Source organism: Echiichthys vipera (genome assembly GCF_963691815.1).
Source record: "Echiichthys vipera genome assembly, chromosome: 18".
NCBI lineage: Eukaryota > Metazoa > Chordata > Actinopteri > Perciformes > Trachinidae > Echiichthys > Echiichthys vipera.
In genome coordinates, this window is record NC_139843.1 from 7,301,829 (window position 1) to 7,322,789 (window position 20,961).

General features: G+C 42.8%; 3 protein-coding genes across 3 annotated transcripts; 2 read left to right on the forward strand and 1 right to left on the reverse strand.

Moving 5' to 3' along the window:
- The first annotated feature begins 1,288 nt into the window (after positions 1-1,288).
- Positions 1,289-5,649, forward strand: LOC310960731 (uncharacterized protein). Its single transcript, XM_083932510.1, has 5 exons — positions 1,289-1,385; positions 2,572-3,930; positions 5,118-5,228; positions 5,324-5,440; positions 5,520-5,649. Exons 1-5 carry the CDS (start codon positions 1,376-1,378, stop codon positions 5,546-5,548), a joined length of 1,626 nt encoding a protein of 541 aa, XP_083788636.1. The 5' UTR covers positions 1,289-1,375; the 3' UTR covers positions 5,549-5,649.
- A 4,878-nt stretch (positions 5,650-10,527) lies between these two features.
- On the reverse strand, positions 10,528-17,227 carry bicral (BICRA like chromatin remodeling complex associated protein; the record flags this gene model as incomplete). Its single annotated transcript, XM_083932509.1, has 13 exons — positions 17,129-17,227; positions 14,805-14,858; positions 14,538-14,583; positions 14,223-14,271; positions 14,046-14,111; positions 12,509-13,789; positions 12,363-12,411; positions 12,218-12,258; positions 12,039-12,088; positions 11,801-11,946; positions 11,565-11,659; positions 11,384-11,486; positions 10,528-11,024 (listed from the first exon to the last, which is right to left on the reverse strand). Exons 3-13 carry the CDS (start codon positions 14,576-14,578, stop codon positions 10,528-10,530), a joined length of 2,418 nt encoding a protein of 805 aa, XP_083788635.1. The 5' UTR covers positions 14,579-14,583; positions 14,805-14,858; positions 17,129-17,227.
- Positions 17,228-19,407: 2,180 nt separating this feature from the next.
- tbcc (tubulin folding cofactor C) lies at positions 19,408-20,663 on the forward strand. The gene has a single exon (XM_083933163.1). The coding sequence runs from the start codon at positions 19,426-19,428 to the stop codon at positions 20,437-20,439; it is 1,014 nt and encodes a 337-aa protein (XP_083789289.1). The 5' UTR covers positions 19,408-19,425; the 3' UTR covers positions 20,440-20,663.
- The last annotated feature ends 298 nt before the right edge of the window (positions 20,664-20,961 follow it).

Below are 20,961 nucleotides of genomic sequence, written 5' to 3' on the forward strand. Positions count from 1 at the left end.
AAAAAATCAAAGCACGGTTTCTTGCGTATTTGACCCAAATTCAAATACCACTTGATTCATAAAAATGAACTGATATTTATTGATAGATTAAAATGTATATTTCAAATATGTAAATAAAATTAAAACAAAGTACAAAAACAATTAAAAAAAAAAATGAGCGTGCCGTTAGAGGCAGAAAAATAAGAAAAACATAATAAAGAAAAACATGAAAATAATTTAAGCATGAAATGTGTATAATTGATTTAATCCCTCCCCTTCTCATTAATTAGTAGTATTTAATTATGACTACTATATTTAATATTTATAATTTATGAACCACCACTTAAATTTGCTTTATAAAAAGATAGAAATACATTTTAGTGTATTTCATTTGAATTTAGAATAAATTCATCACCACTTATCTTGACTTTATAACAAGTAATTAATTAATTTAAGCTCAGTCTGAGCAACAAGAATAAGCCTGAGAAGAATAATTATAGGTTTATTTGATGTAGCACCTTTTATAGTCGAAGTCACAAAGTGTTTTACATTATAACATTATTAAAATAAGACACAAACATTAAAATGAGCAAGCAACAAAATAAATACCAATGGAAATAAAATGAAAAAATTAAAAAGACAAAATGACAAATATGAGACTAACGCCATTTTAAACAGGAAGGCCATGTTATGAGGCTGAAAGCTTCAAAAACATTAAGTAAGGGAATCTGAGTTTCTAGTCGAGTAATTAGTCGAATAAAGCGTATTTGAGCTCATGTGAGGAAAATGGGAAATAACTCTCCTCTTAGCACTTCAGAAAATACCGTTTTTCAATCGATCAAATGTCTTCTTCTGCCAAATAAGCTCATCAGAATTACGTATCTACTTAAACACCAAGGATTTAAAGGGAGTTTTCAGCGACTACATAAAAAAAAATAATAATAAAATAGCGGATTTTAGGGGATCTACGCGAAACCGGATGTAGCTCGAAGTGAATCTTCTGAATTTACGACGGAGCGTAAACGCACCACACCCACTGACGGCTACATGGCGTAAAGGTATTAAATTAAATGTTACACTGTATTAGACAGCCCAGCTCTTATAAATATATTGTTTTAAGTATGTCACTACATTATAAAGCAATAAATTCAAGATGATTTAAAAAAAATAATGTTTTAGCTATTTACACACAGGCTTCTTGGACACTACCTAAAGGGTCCTTCCCTGCAGAAAAACAGAATGTGAAAAATGTGTCTTCACTTAAAGTGTGTAAAGGTGACACCGCAGTGTATGAATGTGGTAATTAATGTCACTTTGTTTTAGTTTTTTGTTGCAGCTTTCCGGTTTTTGAACATGCTTCGACCTGATTGGCTGTTTCCGTAGGCGCGTGCAAAAGATGAGCTCTGGTAAGTTTGTGTCATCACAGCACTGTTATACCATGTTTAATACTGTACCTGCACCACGTGACCGCATCACAACTAACGTTAGAGGTGTTTGTAATATAACGTGTATTGGCACTTTAAGCATTGCTGAGTCATGCAAACAGTAGAAAAGAGGCTCCACTGTAAGTTATATTTAATCAATGACAAGGTCAGCCCATAAAGTAGAGAAAATATGCATCATGTCATAAATAATACACACTATAAGTGTCCTGACAATCACATATTGGTCGGTATTTAGTAGTATTTTACAGTATCATAAGTTTATATGGATTTAGAGCTAAAAACAGTGATTTATTTAATGTTTCAGTTATTTTCTCAACCTGTTCTTCCCTGAGGCTTTTTGAGGTTCCTGAAATAAATTGTTTCTATCGAGTGGATGCAGTGAAATCTTGCTGACATCAGAGCAGCCACTGCGCCAGCTTTATTTGTCTGTGTCACTCGTATTTCTGTGTTTTCGCCTTGCATTGTTTGATTGCTCGGTGTTGTAACTGTGTTTGTTGGTCATACAAATGGTTTATATGAGCGTGTAGAAGAGATTCTTAGCTTTCTGTGGGTATGCAGCATGTGTGTCTGTATGCAAGCTACATGTTGCTGCACAGGGGGATGTTGTTATACTGCCTGATAGCACCCGCCGGCGGGGGCTCAGGGAAGAACAGGTTAAGCAAAAATGTCATGGTTTTAGCTTATCAAATGTGCACTTTTGATGTTTTTCTGTACATCATATGTAATAATTGATATCTTATGTAATAGTTGACAGAATATCTTTGCGTTGTAGACGATATCAGGCAATACAGTCAATTTGAATAACTCACTATGGGAAGGTTTTGTGGAAAAAGAGTCGTTAACGGCCCCACATTTTTAAAAGTAAAGGTTGAGGTGCTTTATAAATACTGTGTTGCAGACAGAGGGTGAACACAGGTATATTCAGACAGACAGCATGAGAATAATAATAAGCCAAAATACAAGTATGACCCTGAAACTAGAATAATATTGGACCTGTTTAAAGGAGAAAGTGATCAGCTGATGAGTCGATAATGTGAATAATTGTACTGTACATATCTACCACATCTAAACATAGATGTGTGTGTGTGTGTTGGTGCCACCCTGTTCTTGTCTTAACCACACACTCTGTCACTGTTGTTCCCCGCAGAGGTGTGCCCATTCTGTGGTAAAACATACAAAAGGTTGAAGAGTCACCTGCCACATTGCAAGGCAGCAGCGAGCTCCAAAACGCCTCCAACCAAACACGATGTCACGGTGAATCAGACCGCGACGTCTTCTCCTCAGCTGGCTGCAGCCGAGCCAGAAGCAGAGTCCACGCAGACGCTGTCAATTACAGCAAGTCCACAATCAAAGAAGAGTAAGAAGACGTCTGCGGTGTCCTCAGCAGCACTAACACAGCCATCATCCACGGGTTCTGCATCGCTTCCGACTTCGACTAAGAAGAAGAAACAGAAGCCGTCCGATCAAATTAAGTCGGCCAACGTTTCTTCCTCTACCGCCGTTCCCCTCGCCTCCTCCCCGTCGCTATCTCTGTCTCCCGCCATCTCTAAGCCCAAAAAGCAGAGTCTGCGTGCTTTGATAGAAGCTGCAAAGTCCAAACAAGTTTCCAAGGCATCGCTGGAGGGAACCGCAACGGCCTCAGAGGACCAGCCTTCAGGTTCAACTCCATTTGTGGCGGATCGTCTTCGCTCCAGAACCACCGCTGAGACAGAGACCGAAACGGACCCGGACAAAGACGTCGCCCATCCTGCCGTTCTGTCCACGGACACCAAACCCAAAGCCGCCTCTACAAGGAAGGTGTCAAAAGCAAAGAAGGCTGCGCAATCCCTTTCTGCGTCCAAAGACACCTCCAACGCTCTGGACTCCAAAGTAAATGAGAGTAGATCCAGCGTAAGAGAAGACTTCTGGGCGGACGACGAGGGGGAGGTTGAGGATTTATTAGTGAATAAGATGTTCTTGAAATCAGGAAGGGGTCACAAGGCCAGGATTACCCTCCAGGACGTCAAAGCCACGTTACGCAGAGATGACGCCCCCCGTGAGTCCAGCAGGCCGAGCATCCTGAGCCAGCTTGAAACGGTCGAAGGTCTAAGCAGCGAAATCGGTCCAGTTCCACTCCCGCCAGGGAAAGATAGCTGCTTGGTGACAAATAAAACTCTGTCAGACCAGCTCAGCAATTCACAACATGCGGAGCCACTCTCAGTTAAGAGAAAAGGTTCTGAACGAGCATATTCGGTCCCCCTGCATCAGCTTGAACTGACCTCCCCTGCAGCTCCCCTCCTTTCTGGCCTTCTGTCGTCTCAGGCGAGCAAAGCCACGTCTCCGCCTCATCCCGTCAGCGCGAATGAGGCCGGGGTGAAGGCGACGGGACTCCTCGCGTTATCCCCAACACTCACTAAGTTTTCCAGCCCTCTGCCTGCAGCGAGAGCTGAGACACTGAGAGCCGATGACGGGGCGAAGTCCCAGTTCAGTGTCAGGAAACACAACACGACAGACGATGGAAGTAAAGGTCAGTATTTGGCAGCAAAAAGTGGGTTTCAAACCTCGACTGCTGAGGAATGTGCTCCTGTGGCTGAGGAATCATTATCTGTTTGAGTGTACGTTACTTTTAGATTATTTTCACCGCTTTAACGTGACTTCAGACGGCCCTGTTTAAGTTTACGAGGGGAACTGAGGGTGTTCTGTGCTCTTGTCAAAGCCACCAGACTTTTAAATCACAGAACACAGGAGTTGCTGGTCCGCCTCTGCCTCGGTTGGTTAGTTTACTTGTTAGTTTTGTTAGTTGCAAATCCTTTAAAAGACCAAATTCACACAATGACACAAACAAACTAACCAATCAAGGCAGAAGTAGACCAGCAACTCCCCCGTTCTGCAAGGTAAAAGTACTGTTTTTGTCAATGGAGTGTGGTGGCTTTGGCAAGACGCTAGAAAACAGCCCTTTTAATATGTCGAAAATATGTTTACCTGCTTCCCCAGTCCACAGCGGCTGTGGCTCAGTGGCCGAGTGGGTCGTCCTCCATTTAAGAGATCGGCGGTTTGATCCCCAGCTCCCCTGGTCCACATGTCGAAGTGTCCTTGGGCAAGACACTGAACCCTGAATTACTGCCCGTGCTGCGCATGGGTGTGTGAATGTGGTGTGAATGGTTAGATTAGATGGTCTGTAGATGTCCACTGCCATCAATCAATCAATCAATACTTTATTTGTTAGGGACAGTGCACATTAATGAACAACGATAACAACATATCACCGTATCATCGTAAAAGTGCCAGATTATAGCAAAGATGCTAATTTGCAGCCGTAGTCCCTGCTAAAAACAAGTGTGAATCAGTGTGAATGTCTGTGTGAATGGGTGAATGTGACAAACAGTGTGAAAGCGCCTTCAGTAGTCAGAAGACTAGAGAGGCGCTATACTAGTACATGTCCATTTACAGCAGTACATTGCTTAAATCAAATTTCAGTTTCTGACCGTCATGCCAAATGTAGATTTTTCTAAGCGTAGACAACTTAATGTAGACGAGGTTCGTGTCCGCGTGAACATTTAAGAACTTTGGCTTCTTTAGTTAAACATTAAAAAGGATTTCATTTGTGTTCCTCAAAGTTAGGCACTGAAAAAAACATTGCTTTGGCGTCTGCAGAGGGAGCGTTTTTCACAGCGTGTCAGTGCATTGATTCTCCATTGTTGTCGTGATTTGTAGGTGCCCTGACACAGCGGCATCTGGGACAGGTGAGACTCGGGGAGTTGCCTGGGTGGCTGGCCCACAAAACCCCCGGCCATCCAAAAGAAGTGGTGGAAATGGTGCAAAGAGGTGAACAACCTGCTCATCTCACACACACACATATACATACACCACAGCGCCTATAATGTATAAAGTTTACTTGTATGTTTTCCCTCTTCCATCAGGATGGCAGTGGTATAACAGGAAGTACATTGATGTGAAGAAAGGTGGTGTAGGTGGAGTGGGCATGTTGTTAGCGGGGTACTGTGTGCTCAGCTACATCTGGTGTTACCCCCATATAAGTAAGTGTGTGGATTACTCTCAGTGTTCATGTGTGTAATGGAAAACATACATTTATAGATAACTGTTTGTTTTTTCCAGAGCGTGATCGCTGGAGGAAACACCACTAAAGTCAAAGGAAGAGGTTCGAAGTGTGACTCCGTATGAGGAAACTGCAGCTTTTGTTCGGGACTTTAACGCATCTATTGTGTTTAATGATAAATAAGTCAACACAAACATTTACGCAGGATTTATGTCTGAGAAATGATAGTGGTTTCTTGTCGACACGGTAGAGCCCTTTCTGTTCTCTTCTATGAATGTCAGATCTGTCCATTTCATAAAGCTACAGACAAGAGCTGCTTAGCTTAGCTTAGCTTAGCTTAGCTTAGCTTAGCTTAGCTTAGCATAAAGACTGGAGACAGGGGGAAACAGCCAGCATGGCTCTGTCTGAAAATAGCAAAATCCGCCTACCTGCACCTTTAAAGCTCACTTATAAACCTGTTTTGTCTTGTTTTATGATGATATAAACATTTATTATCAACTTGGTATATATAAAAAGGTCTATCATACTTTAAAAAATATATAGTTACTATCGCAGTGTCGAAAAAAACGGCAGCTGAACTGCACAGCGGCTTTATTTACGTTATGTTGCTTTACATTCGGATCATTGCGCATTAATTAAACTCCTGAGTTCTTAATGGAATCAGAAAATACTTCTTCTTTTTATTTGTCTAGTGTTTAACTCACCCAGATTTATTAAATCCCCAGGATACATGTTATATTGTGATATTTATCGTTATTGAGATATGAAATGACCTGTACCAGGATAGAAGATTCTGGCCACTGTTCAGGGTCAAGAAATAGTCCCATAAAAATTGCCATTTGTCATTTTTACACTTCAGTTTTTGTCCACTTTAAACAAACGAGACCTAATGTGTTAATGAGTGAGCTGTAGAGGTGTCGGTAGGCCCATTTTGGTATCATTTGAATGAATGAATTAATTTATTTTAAACAGGAACAATGCACAAAAAACATGAAGGGATGCTTTGAGCCAGATTATAGCAACATTTGCCCATTTCCGCCTGTAGTCCCTGGGCAGGTAGAGGGGGAGCAGATACAGTATTCAAATCATTGAAATAGGACATAAGTGACATAATGCCCATAATACTTTAAAAATTGAAGAATACACTAATAAAAGCATTGAACAACACAGCTTTTATGTGACAGAGCCAGAGTAGCTGTTTGCCACTGTTTCCAAATTTTGATGCTAAGCTAAGCTAACCTGCTGTCGGCTAAACCCTCATATTTAATAGACTGATCTGAGAATATGATAATCATCTTATTTAACATTTTACCGCTGAATAAGCACATTTGTCGACAGGTTCCTTCGACAAGTGAAGTTGTGATTTTTGACACCAGCAGATTAATTCTCAACTGAGTTGTACTGAAATGAGTTGTTTTTTTTGTCCTTTTAAACTTATTTAACTTATTTTCGTTTGTATTATTTAGTTTGCTTTGTGTCTTATTTATCTAGAGCAGGGAAATTGTTCACAGGAGCGTCCCTATGTGTGTCCCAGGGGCTCCACTAGGTGTCATAGTTGTGTTGTGTTGTGTTGTGTTACCAGAACCAAAGAGGCTGAGCTGTCAAATGTTTGCTATGCACTTTCCTTTGCTCCTTTGTGAGGAGGCACTGGTGCCGGGGTCCATGAGAGGATTAAAGGGAACAGATTTTTTACAACTTGATTAAAATCTTACACTCTGCAGCCAAGATGTCGGGAAACACGGGACCAACGAATGTCCTGATTTCAGTGTCCGTGAAAAGATCCTATCTGTGTAGCAGAGGGTTACAAATATGTTTTCCTTTGCACATGCCTCCCCTGTCCCATGGTGTAATTACGCATGCTGAGTCCGTCAGTGCCTGTGTGCGAACACTCACAGAATAGTAATGGAGGGGACGCTGAAGTGAAGGTTTTCATCTGCACCGGACCAGTTTGATGTTGTATTCAAAATGAATTTATTGTTGACTCTCCTCGCCGCTGTAGTGAACACACATTAGCTACAAATGAAGAAATGACAGGATTTTTGTAACGAACGCCGCTTCCTTAGCCAACACAATAAAAAATAATTTCCATTTTCTCGTGTTTTTTTTTTTTTTTTTACATTCTTCTTTTTTTTTTTCTCCATACAAAAATTATAAATATTTTGTTTCAGTTTTCATTTTTGTACAAAACAACAAACTATACAAATCAAAATCAATACAAACAGTGAACATGGAGGCAGAAAAAAAACCATCTCTGCGCTGAAAACAGGGAAGAACAAGCACAGTATGTTCTTACCAGGCCGTCGAGACACTGATATGCATCCAGATAACATGTTTCACTAGCGCCGAACACGTCCCTACTTTTTTTCCCAAGTCCAAAACTAACTCTCTTGTGAATATAAGTGCTATAGAGGCACAAAGTCTTGCAGCAACCACTTGGAAGGAGCAAATAAAATCTCACATGACCCTTACATGTCATTAGCTTTCTCAGTGTGCAAGGGTAGAGGTCTATACGGGTTGAGGCAAGAGATACAGACGGGCTGCGGTGGCCACTGGCACTCAAAACAAACACACAGAAAAAGAAGACGTGTGCTCTCTATCGCCCCATATAAAAGGCCTTCAGTCCGCTCCTGTAGCCTGTTGGCGAGCATGTTTCACAGACACGTTAAGAAGAGAAAGGGGACATCACCAGAATCAACGTCGAGACCATTTTACATGTCTGACCTAAGCTTTGGTTCTGTGTTGGGTTTGTGCGGAAATCGCCCTTATTGACCATATTGCAGATTTCCATACAGAAATGCATCGTGATTAATTCTTTATCATGATGAACTCTAACAGTAAGTTAAAGGGATAGTTCTGTTTTGTGTTTTCTTTAAGCTGAACATAGTTTAACCATCTAAAAACATCAATATGAGACCATGTGTAGGTTTACACGAGGGGGCCTGAAGCCAGTTTATATTAGGATCTCATCAAAGCCACCAGACTCCATTGATGAAAAGTCGTTTTACCTCACAGAACGCAGGAGTTGTTGGTCTCTGCATTGATCAGTTAGTGTTTCTTAGTTCCTGACTCTTTTAAAACACCAAGGTCTCACACTAATAACAACTAACCAACAGATGGAGGCAGTGGTAGACCAGAAACAAGCATGTTCTGTGAGGTAAAATGACTCTTTTTCTATATGGAGTCTGGTAACTTTGACGAGAGCTCCCTACAGCTTAAAAAAGCTTGTCTGATGGCAAGGTAAAATGTTGAAAATATTCAAAATATAGCGTACACTTAAACTGATTTAGACTTTTTGTGGTGGCTAAAATCCATTTGCTGCTGGGCCCACCCACAGAAGTACACGTCTTTGCTTCTGTGCCTGTTCTCCTGTCTGCTTCTCCAAACTCGGAGATGTGCCGACCGCCATCGACTGTAGCTTTTACGCTCACTACGGAGTAAGTCCAAACTATCCCTTAAAGTTTTGGCTATAAAAAAACTACATAAAACTCAGCAATACTCAGATAAAAACTAAAACACAGTGGGAGCTTTAGGGGCACCGCTTCAGAGGACACACTGCAGAGCTGTTGTCACCGGCACAAAGACATAGAGATCTGACAGTGATTCTGGACAAGGCCACACACTCTCCTATTTTGAGTTTTGGTTGCGCTGCTGAGAGGGAGAAAGAGAGGAAATGCTTGAAAAGAAAGTGGGAAAAACATCCTGGGGGAACTGAGCAAACACAAAGTCAAGATTGTGGCAATCGCACAACCCAACTACGTGAAAGCATAGTCACAAACCAGTGTGTGTGCATGCAGATTAACACACACACTGATGGTCAAGGTTGAATATGATCGATACACAACTATATGCAGAAGGCAGACCAACAGACGTACAATCAGTCATTTCATCTGATGACCGTATCGTCATCTTCACAACGCCGGGGAACACTTCACAACAAACAAATGACAGTGTTCGTTTTTAAATGTCATTTCTAAAAAAACAAAAAACAAAAGAGGAAACAAAAATCTAAACAAGAAAAAAATAAAGATACTGTAAAATATCTTCCTCAATCTGAGGACTAACCTCCCCTTGACACAAACACTCAGTGAAATGATAAAAGTGGCTGACATCGAGTATCTCCTGTGTCTGTGTCGGGGCTTACATACCTTTAAGGTACAAAAGAAAAAAATGCCAAAGAAAATGTGACTTAAGCACGAGAAAAAAAAGCATTGCCGAGTACAGTAACACTACTATATATGTGACTAGTTTCTAGTGGGATTAAGAGGTTATCCTTGTTGCAGGCAGCTGAAAGCAGGCAAATACATTTTGGTTGTATTCACATTCTGTTTAACCTAGCGTACACTGGAGATCCACAAGAGCCACATATTCATATAGTTCCTGAAATAAGCAACAGTACGTTTAGTGCAATTTGTCTATGTGAATGTGTCTTTACTGAGCCTACCTTGAAGGAAACCTACACCTCTGCACCATGGATCTACTTAACACGTCGCACTAAAGCATGTGTGCGCGTGTGTGTACTGTGCATGTTTATAATGCAGGAAGTGAAAACTGAGTAAATGGGTATTTTTGAATAGAGCTCCTTCATGTAAACACTTCAAAACAAGAAACCTAGAATTAGGCACAGAGTCGTCATTTTATCCCTCCTCCTCATCCCTATTTTTCAGCATAGGTAGTGGGGGGGGGGGGTGTTCAACTGGCACAACAAATTAATAATATGTGTGAAGAGAGGGGCACTCCTATATTCAGGCGACTGAAATTGCACACCCTGCTCCTTTTAAAAATGATGTCAAAGTAAACAAGAATATTCTGTGAGTACATCGCATTGCACACATTCCCGAATCTTCATAGGTCATTTGAAGTGCCCGCGTTTACCTGGCACCTTGATGGACTCCTACGTCATGCCTCAAACTCCCCCAGAAGTCAACCAAAACAAACTAAATACATGCTACATGACCGGAGGTGGTATCGCAAAGACAATAGGCCTGAGAGCAGAGTTAACCTCTCTTCACACAGTGTTGTGGGGGAAGAAGAAGAAAAAATAAAAACGTACACGCAGAAGGGATGATATCACTCTTGACATTCCAAGATGCTTTTGACCGCTGCCTCTAGAGCGGGGTCTGTGTCGGCGTGAGGGGGCGAGGAGAGCGGAGGGGGGTACTGGGGCTGGATCGGGTGAGAGGACAGTTGGTGAGACCCCTGGTAGTGCGTCTGTCCTCTTGCTGCAAAAGGTGAGGGGTTACTTTGGGGATAACTGTTGGGAGGGATGAGGTTGTTGTTGCTGGCGCCGCTGGGCCCGTAGTGTTGCTGGGAACTCTTCAGTTCCAGGACGCTCTTGTTTTCTAAGGGTGGAGGGTGGAGTCTGTCTGCTGCAGCACCTTGTCCTACATCTGCCCCCCCTCCCGGGTCTCCATACCCGGTTTTGGAGTCTGTCCTGTACGCTGGCTCCGTAGAGCCTCTGTCTGACTGATTCCTGCTGCAGCTGGACGACGACGGCGACTGAGAAGGGGAGGGATCTTTGAAAAGTTTGGATTTCATTCCACAACAGAAGTCTTCCAAGAAGGTGTCTATAAAACAAGAGAAGATAGGAAGAGTTGAAGGCCCCATATTGTAAAAAGTGAGGTATTTATGTCTTTCTGGATTATAAAGCCGATCGAGGTGCTTTATAAATACAGTGAAATTATCAAAACACTTGAAATGCACACAGCCTGTATTCAGAAACTGTGCCTTTAAATGAGAGATCAGGACTTCTGTACGGTTGTGTAAAGGTAGAAAGTGCAGCTACAGTGCTGTTACAGTCATTTCCCAGCTACAATGACAGTGAAGAAATGCCGAGAGCGTGGATGCACAAGAAGCTGACCGATCAGGGCACTTTAAAAACGTTTCTGTGAGAAAAAAAAAAGCTTTAGCCTTCTTTTTTATATACCTGGATCCACTAGTACCATGCGTTTGTCTTGTGTCAGGTTGCCGCGCTCCTCTTGGTTGAAGGTCCGGTCAATCATCACCATTTCTGATGACGGACTGGAACGCTGCAGGGAAGGGAGAGGCAACCTGTTAGCCCTGTGCATGTCATAACATGAAACACGTGTGTATGCAAGCATGCCTACCTCAGCTTCCACCATTAGTAGCCGTCTGTATTTGTTCACCATGGCGTGGGTCCTCTTCAGTACTTGAGTTGCAACTACCTCAAATTCTTCATCCACTGTAACGGTGAAACAAAAGGACACAAAACTCTATCTGGATGCTTTGATTCGCAAATACATGCATTAAACATACTTTATGGCTGCAGTTTCCTGCCTTTCCTGCAGATTTAGGGTAAAGCTGATACATCTTAAGGCTGTACCTTGTAAGAACTCCTCCCCGCTGGGTGGAGTCCCCTGGAACACGTGGTACGGGAGGAGTCTTTGCAGTGCATCCTCGATTGAATTGAATCGACGCTGATTTAGGGTCTGAACTCCAGCATGATCCTTCCTCAACTGTTGTAAAATCCTACAGAGATGGGGGGGGGGGACAACTCCTTCAGTAGTTGTATGACAAGCCATAAAAACACATGAAGGAAAATATCGAAAACTCATTCTCACATTTCTCCTCTTGTAAGTGGCGGGAGGGCAGGTCTCTTGTGAGCACTGATCTATAAATAAAAAAAAAGGGTACTTAATAAAGTTGTTCCGTCGATATTGTCCTTGTCAGCACGTTACACCTTAAATATACACCATATACATGAGTACAAGAGTAACAAGGTGTAAGATGAGCGACATACCTGAGAGTTCAGCTTTGGATCTTGTGTAATGGTTGTCATGGCTGAAAAAGACCACACAAACAGCAAAGCAACCTCATTAAGTGTGGCACACTACATTTAAATAGATCCTTAATGACTTGAAAATAAATGAATCAGCCTTTGTTACCATGGATGCTGCTGAGCTGCGCCTGTTTAAGGGCAGGTGAAGAAGAATTCTGAAAAAAGAAAATGATGTTAATTAAATGACAGTTTTCAGGAAAGGGAAAATGGATGAAAGCCACCACCACTACCACCAGTAACGTGTAACCATACCTGTCTGTATTCTTGTTCCTGCGTCACAGTACCAGCTAAAGGAGACAGGGCAGTGCAATTCTGAGTTTGAGTCACTAGAAGGCGCTGAACGGGGCTAGCCGACACTTGGCCTTGACCGCCGATCCCCGTCGTCGCCGCACCAACCAGAGTCAGCCGCCCAGGAGCGCACGATGACTGCACAGGAGCAGGGTTCCCACAAGAAACTCCGGTCCATGTTTGCGTTACTGTCCCCCCGACCTGGCTCCTACAGACTACTCCCTGATTCAAAATGAGCTGGCCTCCTGGTGGTGCACTGAAGTTCTGCCCTGCAACAATCTGCACCGCGTTCTGACTGGTAATTAGGGCATTTGAGTTGGGGTCAGCGGGGCCATTGTGGATGGTGCTGCCCGAAGTGAGTGCCAATGAGCTGGGCAGCAAGTATTGTCCAGGTGGTATATTTGTCTGGGCCTGTGCTTGTTGCTGCTCCAGGGGCGACTGCACTACAATGGAGCCATTGGCTGTGTACTGCCCCCCTGGAGAAGCAGTGTTAGCGTTAACTACATTAGCTATTGAGTTGGGAGTGGGCTGAAGACCAAGGCTGTAGACAGTCTGAGCCCCAGCTTGAAGGGGTTTAGGCTGGATAGGTCTGACAAGAGTCTGGGTCCCTCCCGGGCCTCTCTGGATGATGATGTTTTGAAGGGGGATGTTTTTGAAAGGCAAGCCGACTTGACCTACCTGCCCTTGGGTAGGGGCAAACACCTGCCCCCCTGTTGCGGCCCCCGCCGCAGCTACAGGCGCCCCCGGCCTCAGCAAAATCTGCTGAGGCGTTCTCTCCAAGCTGCTCAGAGTCATCACACCACCACCTGCCCCAAACGAGCCCAACACCTGGATGTGCTGGGCGGAGCCATTGGGAAGCTGGGACACCCCTTGCAGGAACTGGCCTGTGGGGAACGCAGCTGTCGCCGTGGTAACCACACCCACCCCCCCTCCGTAACCCCCAGAGACCAGCTGGGAAGGAAAGGGAACAGGAGCCTGCACCAGAGTGGGAGCTGGCTGGGAGTCTAGTAAGGCCTCCTGGGCCAGCGTCTGCTCCGTGATGTCCGCCTCCATGAGAGACTTCTGTAGGATGTCAAAGGGCTGGTCCTCTCCCCCAAGATCCACCCCTCCAGGCGAGTTCCCAGACCCCAGTTCATCCTCGATAAATGAAAGGCTGCTGGAGAGCTGGAGGCCTGCCCCTGTTGAATCCTCGCCGAATTCACCCATAGTCGAAGAGCCATCCTTGAGGCCAGAGTTGGAGCCAGCCTAAATGAAGCATTCAGAGAAAATGTGAGCGGCCTTCCTCGTACGTCTGTCTCATACACGTGTGTTTCTTGGCTTACCATTTACGTCTCATCACACAGTAGCATTCAATAGTGCATTTCCCCTGATTAGAAACATTCAGATCAACTCTCCTTGGCTCTTAACAGTGTCGACTGTCTTGACTGATTTACCACCACCCAAAGTGGGTCTTAACATTGGGGTTTTGTTTGATTGTATCAAGGTAATCAGTTACACTCACCGTTTCATTAGAAAAGAAGGATCCATCCGACCCATAGACTGCATTTGTTACATCATCCTCCTCAATCTGCAGAAACAGAGACAGTATTTAACAGAGGATCGGTGGATTCTTTATGCAAATAAAGGGAAGTAAACTATCCAGACAAACTTTGTAAGGTATGACTGTAAATACACTCACAGACTTGCTGTTGTTGCCATGGAGATAGTCATTCAACGCATCCACATCTCTAAAAGGGGTACAGAGGAGATTTTAGCATTACATACCTTTATTTTTGTACTTGTGTGCGGTTAACTGGTACTGGAGTAAAGTGAGAGGAAATACCCTCATGGTGAAAGGGACAATGGATTATAAACTTCACTAATTCAACAAAAATATGGCAAAAAATAAGTTTGCGGATACAAAAATGTGTGGCCACACTTGAGATTGCATGGTGAATTTATTCATAAAGTCATAGTATGTCCATAACGGCAGTTTTATAAAGGGTTTTTTTACCCTAAAATATCCAGAAGATGGCGATCGTCCTCATCATCCATGACACCTGAAAGAGTACGGAGGGAGATCTTGATCAAATGAAGCAGGTGAAGTGATGGCTGGTAAAATTGGGTAATTCATGATTAGCATGGAAACTTAGCATGGAGCAATAACCTGAAGCAATCATGACAACCTCAACTGATCACTTTATTTTTATTCTGAAGTAGTAGCTGTTTGTGAGCTGTAAAGGGTGCATTATCATATTAGTAGTAAGGACATCTCACTCACAGATTTCCAGCAGGAAGCATGGATTCAGTCATTTAACACCCTTTGTTTTCTGGGCTGCAAGGTGAGAAACGGCATTCAGTAACACACAATCAAACGTGTGAAATACAGGATGTTATGGAGAGTGAGGTAGGTGGGATATAGAAATAGATGAATGTGTGAAATGGGGGAGTGGACAGAAGGAGGGGGACTTTTTTTTTTTTAATGTTGTGGGTGATCTGTACAGACTGCAAGTACAGGGCAGGATGGCCTTTATCCCCTCCTACAGATGTTTGTCCCTGACACACAAAACTCCCACCCATTACCCTCCTCTGCTGTCCCACATTGGTTGTCAGCACAGACTGAATATGGCCATTAGAGTGTAAATAACTCCACCCTGCTCCATTTATACTGTGGTTGTTTGAGCTTCAACATTGAAAGAGGTGTTGGCTTTATGTTGTGTCAGCCAGCAAAGGTACGCAGCTATCTTATGGGGATAAAACCAAGACGTTGAGCACTAATTTGATCCAGCAAAATGATGGGAAATGAGTGTTTGGGATATCTGTCAAGTTATTTTCTCTATTTTAATCTAATAGTTGTATTTAAGCAATGTGGAGCACATGGTTTGGGGATTTATGTATCAGAAATCAAAGCATGTTAAGTCAGCATTTGAGTGAAATGGTGTTTAAATGGTATGTAATGTTGTGGCCTTGGTGTTTAAGTCGTGTAGGCTGTGTTCCCATGGTGCAAAATGTTGCAACTGCAGTGCTACAAAATGGCTGTTACCATGCCACAGACTGTCTTTACAACAGAGCCACGTTCAGCCTCCATCTTTGATTCAGGGAGAACAAAGAACGACAGGGCTGCCGTACAAAAAAGGGACTTGGAAAGAGGACTGACTACACCATAACTTTTAAAAACACAAGTGAACCTGCCAAACGCTCATATTACAGACTGTTACTTATTTAATATACGCAACAAAACCGGCTTCATGTTCTCAGCAGAGACGATTAAGCTACCACTAAACAGTGAGGCTCCTTTGTCCTTTTAAAGTGGACACGATGTTGCAAAAATGCGCAGTAAAGCGATGTCGACCATTACAAAGAAAAACCGAAACCAAACGATAACAGCAACACTTTATTTCACATTAAACTCTTAAATATCGAGTGTTTTATGTCAAATAAATTAAAAATAATAATTACACCCCCACTTATTTGTCGCAGTAATTCAAAAGAACCGTTAAACTACCAGAACTCATCCGTTTATCCCAACACGTTACGTTTCTAAGGTTACCAACTGACATTTAACCGTCACATTTAAATAAAAATAGGACGGTAGAGCTAAAAATGCGTCAAAATGAGCGTTTAAGTAACTCAAAAGCACCGGATAATCGGCTTTATCGACAGTTTTGAGCAAATATATCCCCTTAAAGCCATCTTATCTAAGAATTTTTAACAGTTTGAGTGATTTAAGGCTCAAATGCGGTGTCCGAAATCCGCCCTAGCATGCAGGCTTCGACGCAGACCGAGCTAACGTCCGCCCCTGCTGCTGGCGCCGTGTACGGTAACCACCGTTGGTTTGGTAAACCGGCTAAATGTACAGCTTGCGAGTTTAATTTCCAAAAATAGACTGAATCGACAGAATGATAATCGCATTCAAGCAGCACAAAAACGCCCGTCGTGTCCAGCCCTGTGGCTCATCGTCGCTGACGTGATCTTTCTATCTCGGGGTGGGGAGGCTTTCATTTGTCCTCTACCGTGGCTCATCTGCCAGCATGAAAAACGTCACATTTGCTTCGATATACCGAGCCGACGCGTTTACAACCGGGGGTGACTGTGCTAGCAACGGCGACAGAAGCGGCGGCGACACCGTGTTCTGGTCGGGAAGCTCTCTCCGGGTCGCTCCGCGGCATTTTTTTTACCCATAAACACCGGCCTGTTCTCGGTTAGCTAGCCGCGGCGCCCGTTGTGTGTAAACGTCGGTTGGAATTCAAACTGCCAGAGGACTGAACCCCGCGTCGAGCCGGACACGTTCCCCCCCGAATAGCACAACATGAAGACGACTCAAAAGAGGCAAACCCGGTTCACTCCTGTCTCACTCCTCTTGAAACCCAATATCTCCATTTGGCAACTTTTAATTTGCTCCCCCCTCCTTCTCCTCCTCCTCCTTCTTCTCCCTCTCTCCCACTCATATATATTTCTCTCGCCTGTCCCTGTTCTGCCTCGGATAGATTTTTCTCTCCGCTCAAACTCTCTTCCCTCCCTGAAGGAAGGGAGGAAGGAGGTTGTGTGTGTTTTTTCCTTGAAATTTTTATCACAAAATTATAATACACTCAAAGGGAAACTCACCGTCATGAAAAAGCAGTGCCTTGTCAACGGGGTTTCCTCGCCATCACCGCACGGGTTAGTCGGGGTAGTGCACAGAGCAGGGCGACCGAAAAACACCGGTGCACCACGGCCGCATGCGGGGCTCTGGATTTAAATAGGAACCATAAAAACAACAAGTGCTAATAAACACTTTTTTATATGTTTTTATGAATTATAATAACATGTTCCTGTGCGCTTATGAATATCAGACAGATGTTGTTATTATTAGACCTAATCATTACCGACGGTAGAGGGCGGGCCTCCGGTGTGTGTGACACACCTTGAGGTTGCTCAGGTATGACAGTGTGTGTGAAAGTAAAGAGGTACCTGCGTATCCACATATTTTATACTCAGACTATAATAACAATTAATATAGTGCTCACTTTGTATGGCTTAAAACCACTCACATTAAAAATATATATGTATATTAATATATTATTGTCTCTCTGATATGCCACCATGTATATTTAATATTATAATACATTAAATGTGACATTTTTTTAATACTGTAATAAACAAAATTACGTGTGAAAGTAAAGAGATACCTGGTAATCCACATGTTTTATACTCAGACTATAATAAAAGTTAATATAGTGCTCACTTTGTGTGGCTTAAAACCACTCACATTTAAAATATATATATATATATATATATATATATATATATATATATATATTCCTGTCTCTCTGATATTCCACCATGTATAAATAATATTATAAATACATTAAATTAAATGTGAAAGCACTAGATACCTGCTTATCCACATATTTTATGCTCTGATGATGATAAAAGTTAATATAGTTCTCAATTTGTATGGCTTAAAACCACTCACATTAGTTTTTTAAGTTTTATTAATATATTATTGTCTCTCTGATATGCCACCATGATTTATGTATATTTAATATTACAAATCAATTATACTATGTAATACTGTAACAACCAAAACAACAGTGAACACGTGTTAAAAGACATAAAAGTAGACCAAGGATGAAGGGAAATATTGGTTTCTTTTATTTTGTAGAGGCAGGGTTAGGACATTATTTTATTTTATTTTAATTAAAATAATCCTGTCATGAGCCAAAATACACATACAACACTTGTCCAGAAAACAAAGAAAATAAAACCAAACAAAAAATACATTTAAACATTTAAAAACACACACACACACACACACACACATATATATATATATATATATATATATATATATATATATATATATATAGTAGATTAGTGGAGATCCAAATTAGAGAGCACATTATTAACACTTGATTAACACTTATTCTGAAAATGTTATTATTCCTTATTGTTCAGAATTTGGTGATACCCCTGCTATCCTAGCATGTTTTTTAAATAACCAAGGCACTTCAACAAAAACCTTTATTTTGTGAAAAACAAACAACAAAAATTGGAGAACACTTTCAGATCCCTCCCAGTTACTGGTGTTAGCCTGGTAAATGTACTTGTTTTTGGACACACCCTATTTATCTGGCAGCTCTCCTGGTTACTTTCGAATAGCGAGCTACTGTAAAGCGACTGAAACCCTGAGACAGCAGGTTAAAAACTGAACTTTACAAGGAGCCAGATTCATTTAAGTCCCTCAAAAAGGTAAAACAAGTGCACGAGAGGACAGGATTATGCAAAGACATTCAACGGGGAATTGGTTCAGCACTGCAGCTGGAGTTGCTCGCCAGTTCAGTGCTGAACAGGGCAAGGATCTGTCTCTGCACACAGTGTCTCGTCATTTAAGACTTTTTGTACTGAAAACCCACACTGCAGTGACCAAAACCTTTAATCTATATATATATTTATTTATTTATTTATTGCACCATCAAAAATGTAACATCGTATTCAAGATAATACAAGTTTTAAACAACCGAGCAAGTGAAAATCAATAACAGATAAATAAAATAATACAGTTATAATGAATGAAATATTAGACAAAGCTACAGTAAATAATAATAATAAATACATTAAAAAAATTAAATTAAATTAAAATCTGTCAAAAAAAATACAAGAGGTGAGTCAGGAAATAAGGCACATAGATATTCATACAAATGGAGGCTTTTTCAATTTTTTGTGAATAGAAAATTATTATAAATTTATTTTTATGCTTAATTTTTAACATTAATTTACAGTCAATGTCCGGGTGGTTCACTGCCATGACACTTCCGGTGCAATAGGTGGCGGTAACGCACCTTTAACTTTGCTTAGTCACGAAGAAGAAAGTGTTTAGTTTCCACTTCCGCAAGAATTGACAGCGCAGTAAAAACCAAAACATGGACGCGGCGGCTGAAGTTAGACAGGAAAGCGGCGCAGCCAAGCTACAAGAGCGGCTGCAGAAGCGGCACCAGGCCCGGGCCGAGGATGCGGAGCGGAGGAAGGAGGCCAAGGAGAGCCAGTCTGTCGCGGAGGAGCAGGGCGAGTATTTCTCCAGCACCTTCAACACCGAGCGGGCGTCCATCGAGGAGCTGCTGTCCGGCTGCTCCGGAGCCGACCGGGCTGCGGTGACTCAAACCCTGGAGGAGGCGACGGCCAAAACGCTGCAGCTGCAGAAGTTTCTCAACGACAGCGTGTTGTTTTTGAAGCAGTACGACCTGAGGCAAGCCCAGGCCGCCCTCCAGAAGCTCCAGACCTCCCTCACTGAGATCAGAGAGGAGGCTCTGCCCAAGAAGAAGTTTGCCTTCCGAGCTCGCATGAAAGCCACAGATAAAGCGTCTCCTGCACCGGTGTCAGACCCAGCTGCAGACTCAGGTGGCACCAAGGTGGATGGAGATGAAGCTGCACCCTCAGAGCAGTGCGGCATCTCCAACATGGACAGCGTGTGTCTGACAAAGACAGCTGAGGAGATCCAGAAACAAGACGTGCTCTTGACTCACCTGACCAACTGCAAGGTCCGTCTGTTCGGTTCCCCCAGCACGCTGCACCTGAAACACATCGACAGCTGCGAGATCCTGTGCGGGCCCGTGTCCAGCTCGGTGTTCGTCGACCACTGCAGGAACAGCACTCTGGTCGTCCCTTGTCAGCAGCTGCGGACGCACAACACCACGGACACACGGGTGTATCTGCACGTCACCAGCCGAGCCATCATAGAGGACTGTCGTGGGGTGAGCTTCGCCCCGTTCTCCTGGTCCTATCCCACCCTGGAGGAGGACTTCACCGCCTCGGGTTTGGACCGGGACCGAAACAACTGGAACCAGGTGGATGACTTCAACTGGCTCGCCGCGGGAACGCCTTCCCCGAACTGGACTGTCCTTCCAGAAGCAGACAGGAGAAGCAACTGGGACCCCTAGAGTTAAACTTTTAAAAGCTTTATTTTAAGTAACACATCAAACAAATGAATACATGTGTTCAGTGCAAATGCACTTAATCCTGTCAGTGTTAGTTCACAAAGATCAGTTCCTTTAATGACTGTTTCCTATATTTATGCTTCTGTTGTTGGCGGACTCTCTGATTGTTCTCTACAGAGCCACAGTTTGTAACACAAGGCTTAAAATGCAAGATATTTAAATAAAAACCCACCTTTTTTTCAATCAGGACAGAATTGTTATCATTTGTTTTCCTTCCTAATATGAATTCAAATACCTGAACCTGCGTATATTAGCTCTGCAGCTGAAGATTATTGAATCGATTTGTTGTTTGGTCTGTAAAATGTTGATGAAGGGCACCCAAAAACTCTATATAAGATTAAGTGTGCACTATATTTAGAATATATTTATTGCTTTATAAAGGAGCCAGTTGAGGTGGTTCAGGATCATCTAGTAAGGATGAACCCTGGGCGCCTCCCTAGGGAGGTGTTCCAGGTACGTCCAGCT

Coding starts and splice junctions, on each gene's coding strand:
- LOC310960731 (XM_083932510.1), top strand. Junction 3,931..5,117: donor GACAGACGATGGAAGTAAAG/GTCAGTATTTGG, acceptor CGTGATTTGTAG/GTGCCCTGACACAGCGGCAT. Junction 5,229..5,323: donor GGTGGAAATGGTGCAAAGAG/GTGAACAACCTG, acceptor CTCTTCCATCAG/GATGGCAGTGGTATAACAGG.
- tbcc (XM_083933163.1), top strand. CDS start 19,426: ATGGACGCGGCGGCTGAAGTTAGACAGGAAAGCGGCGCAGCCAAGCTA.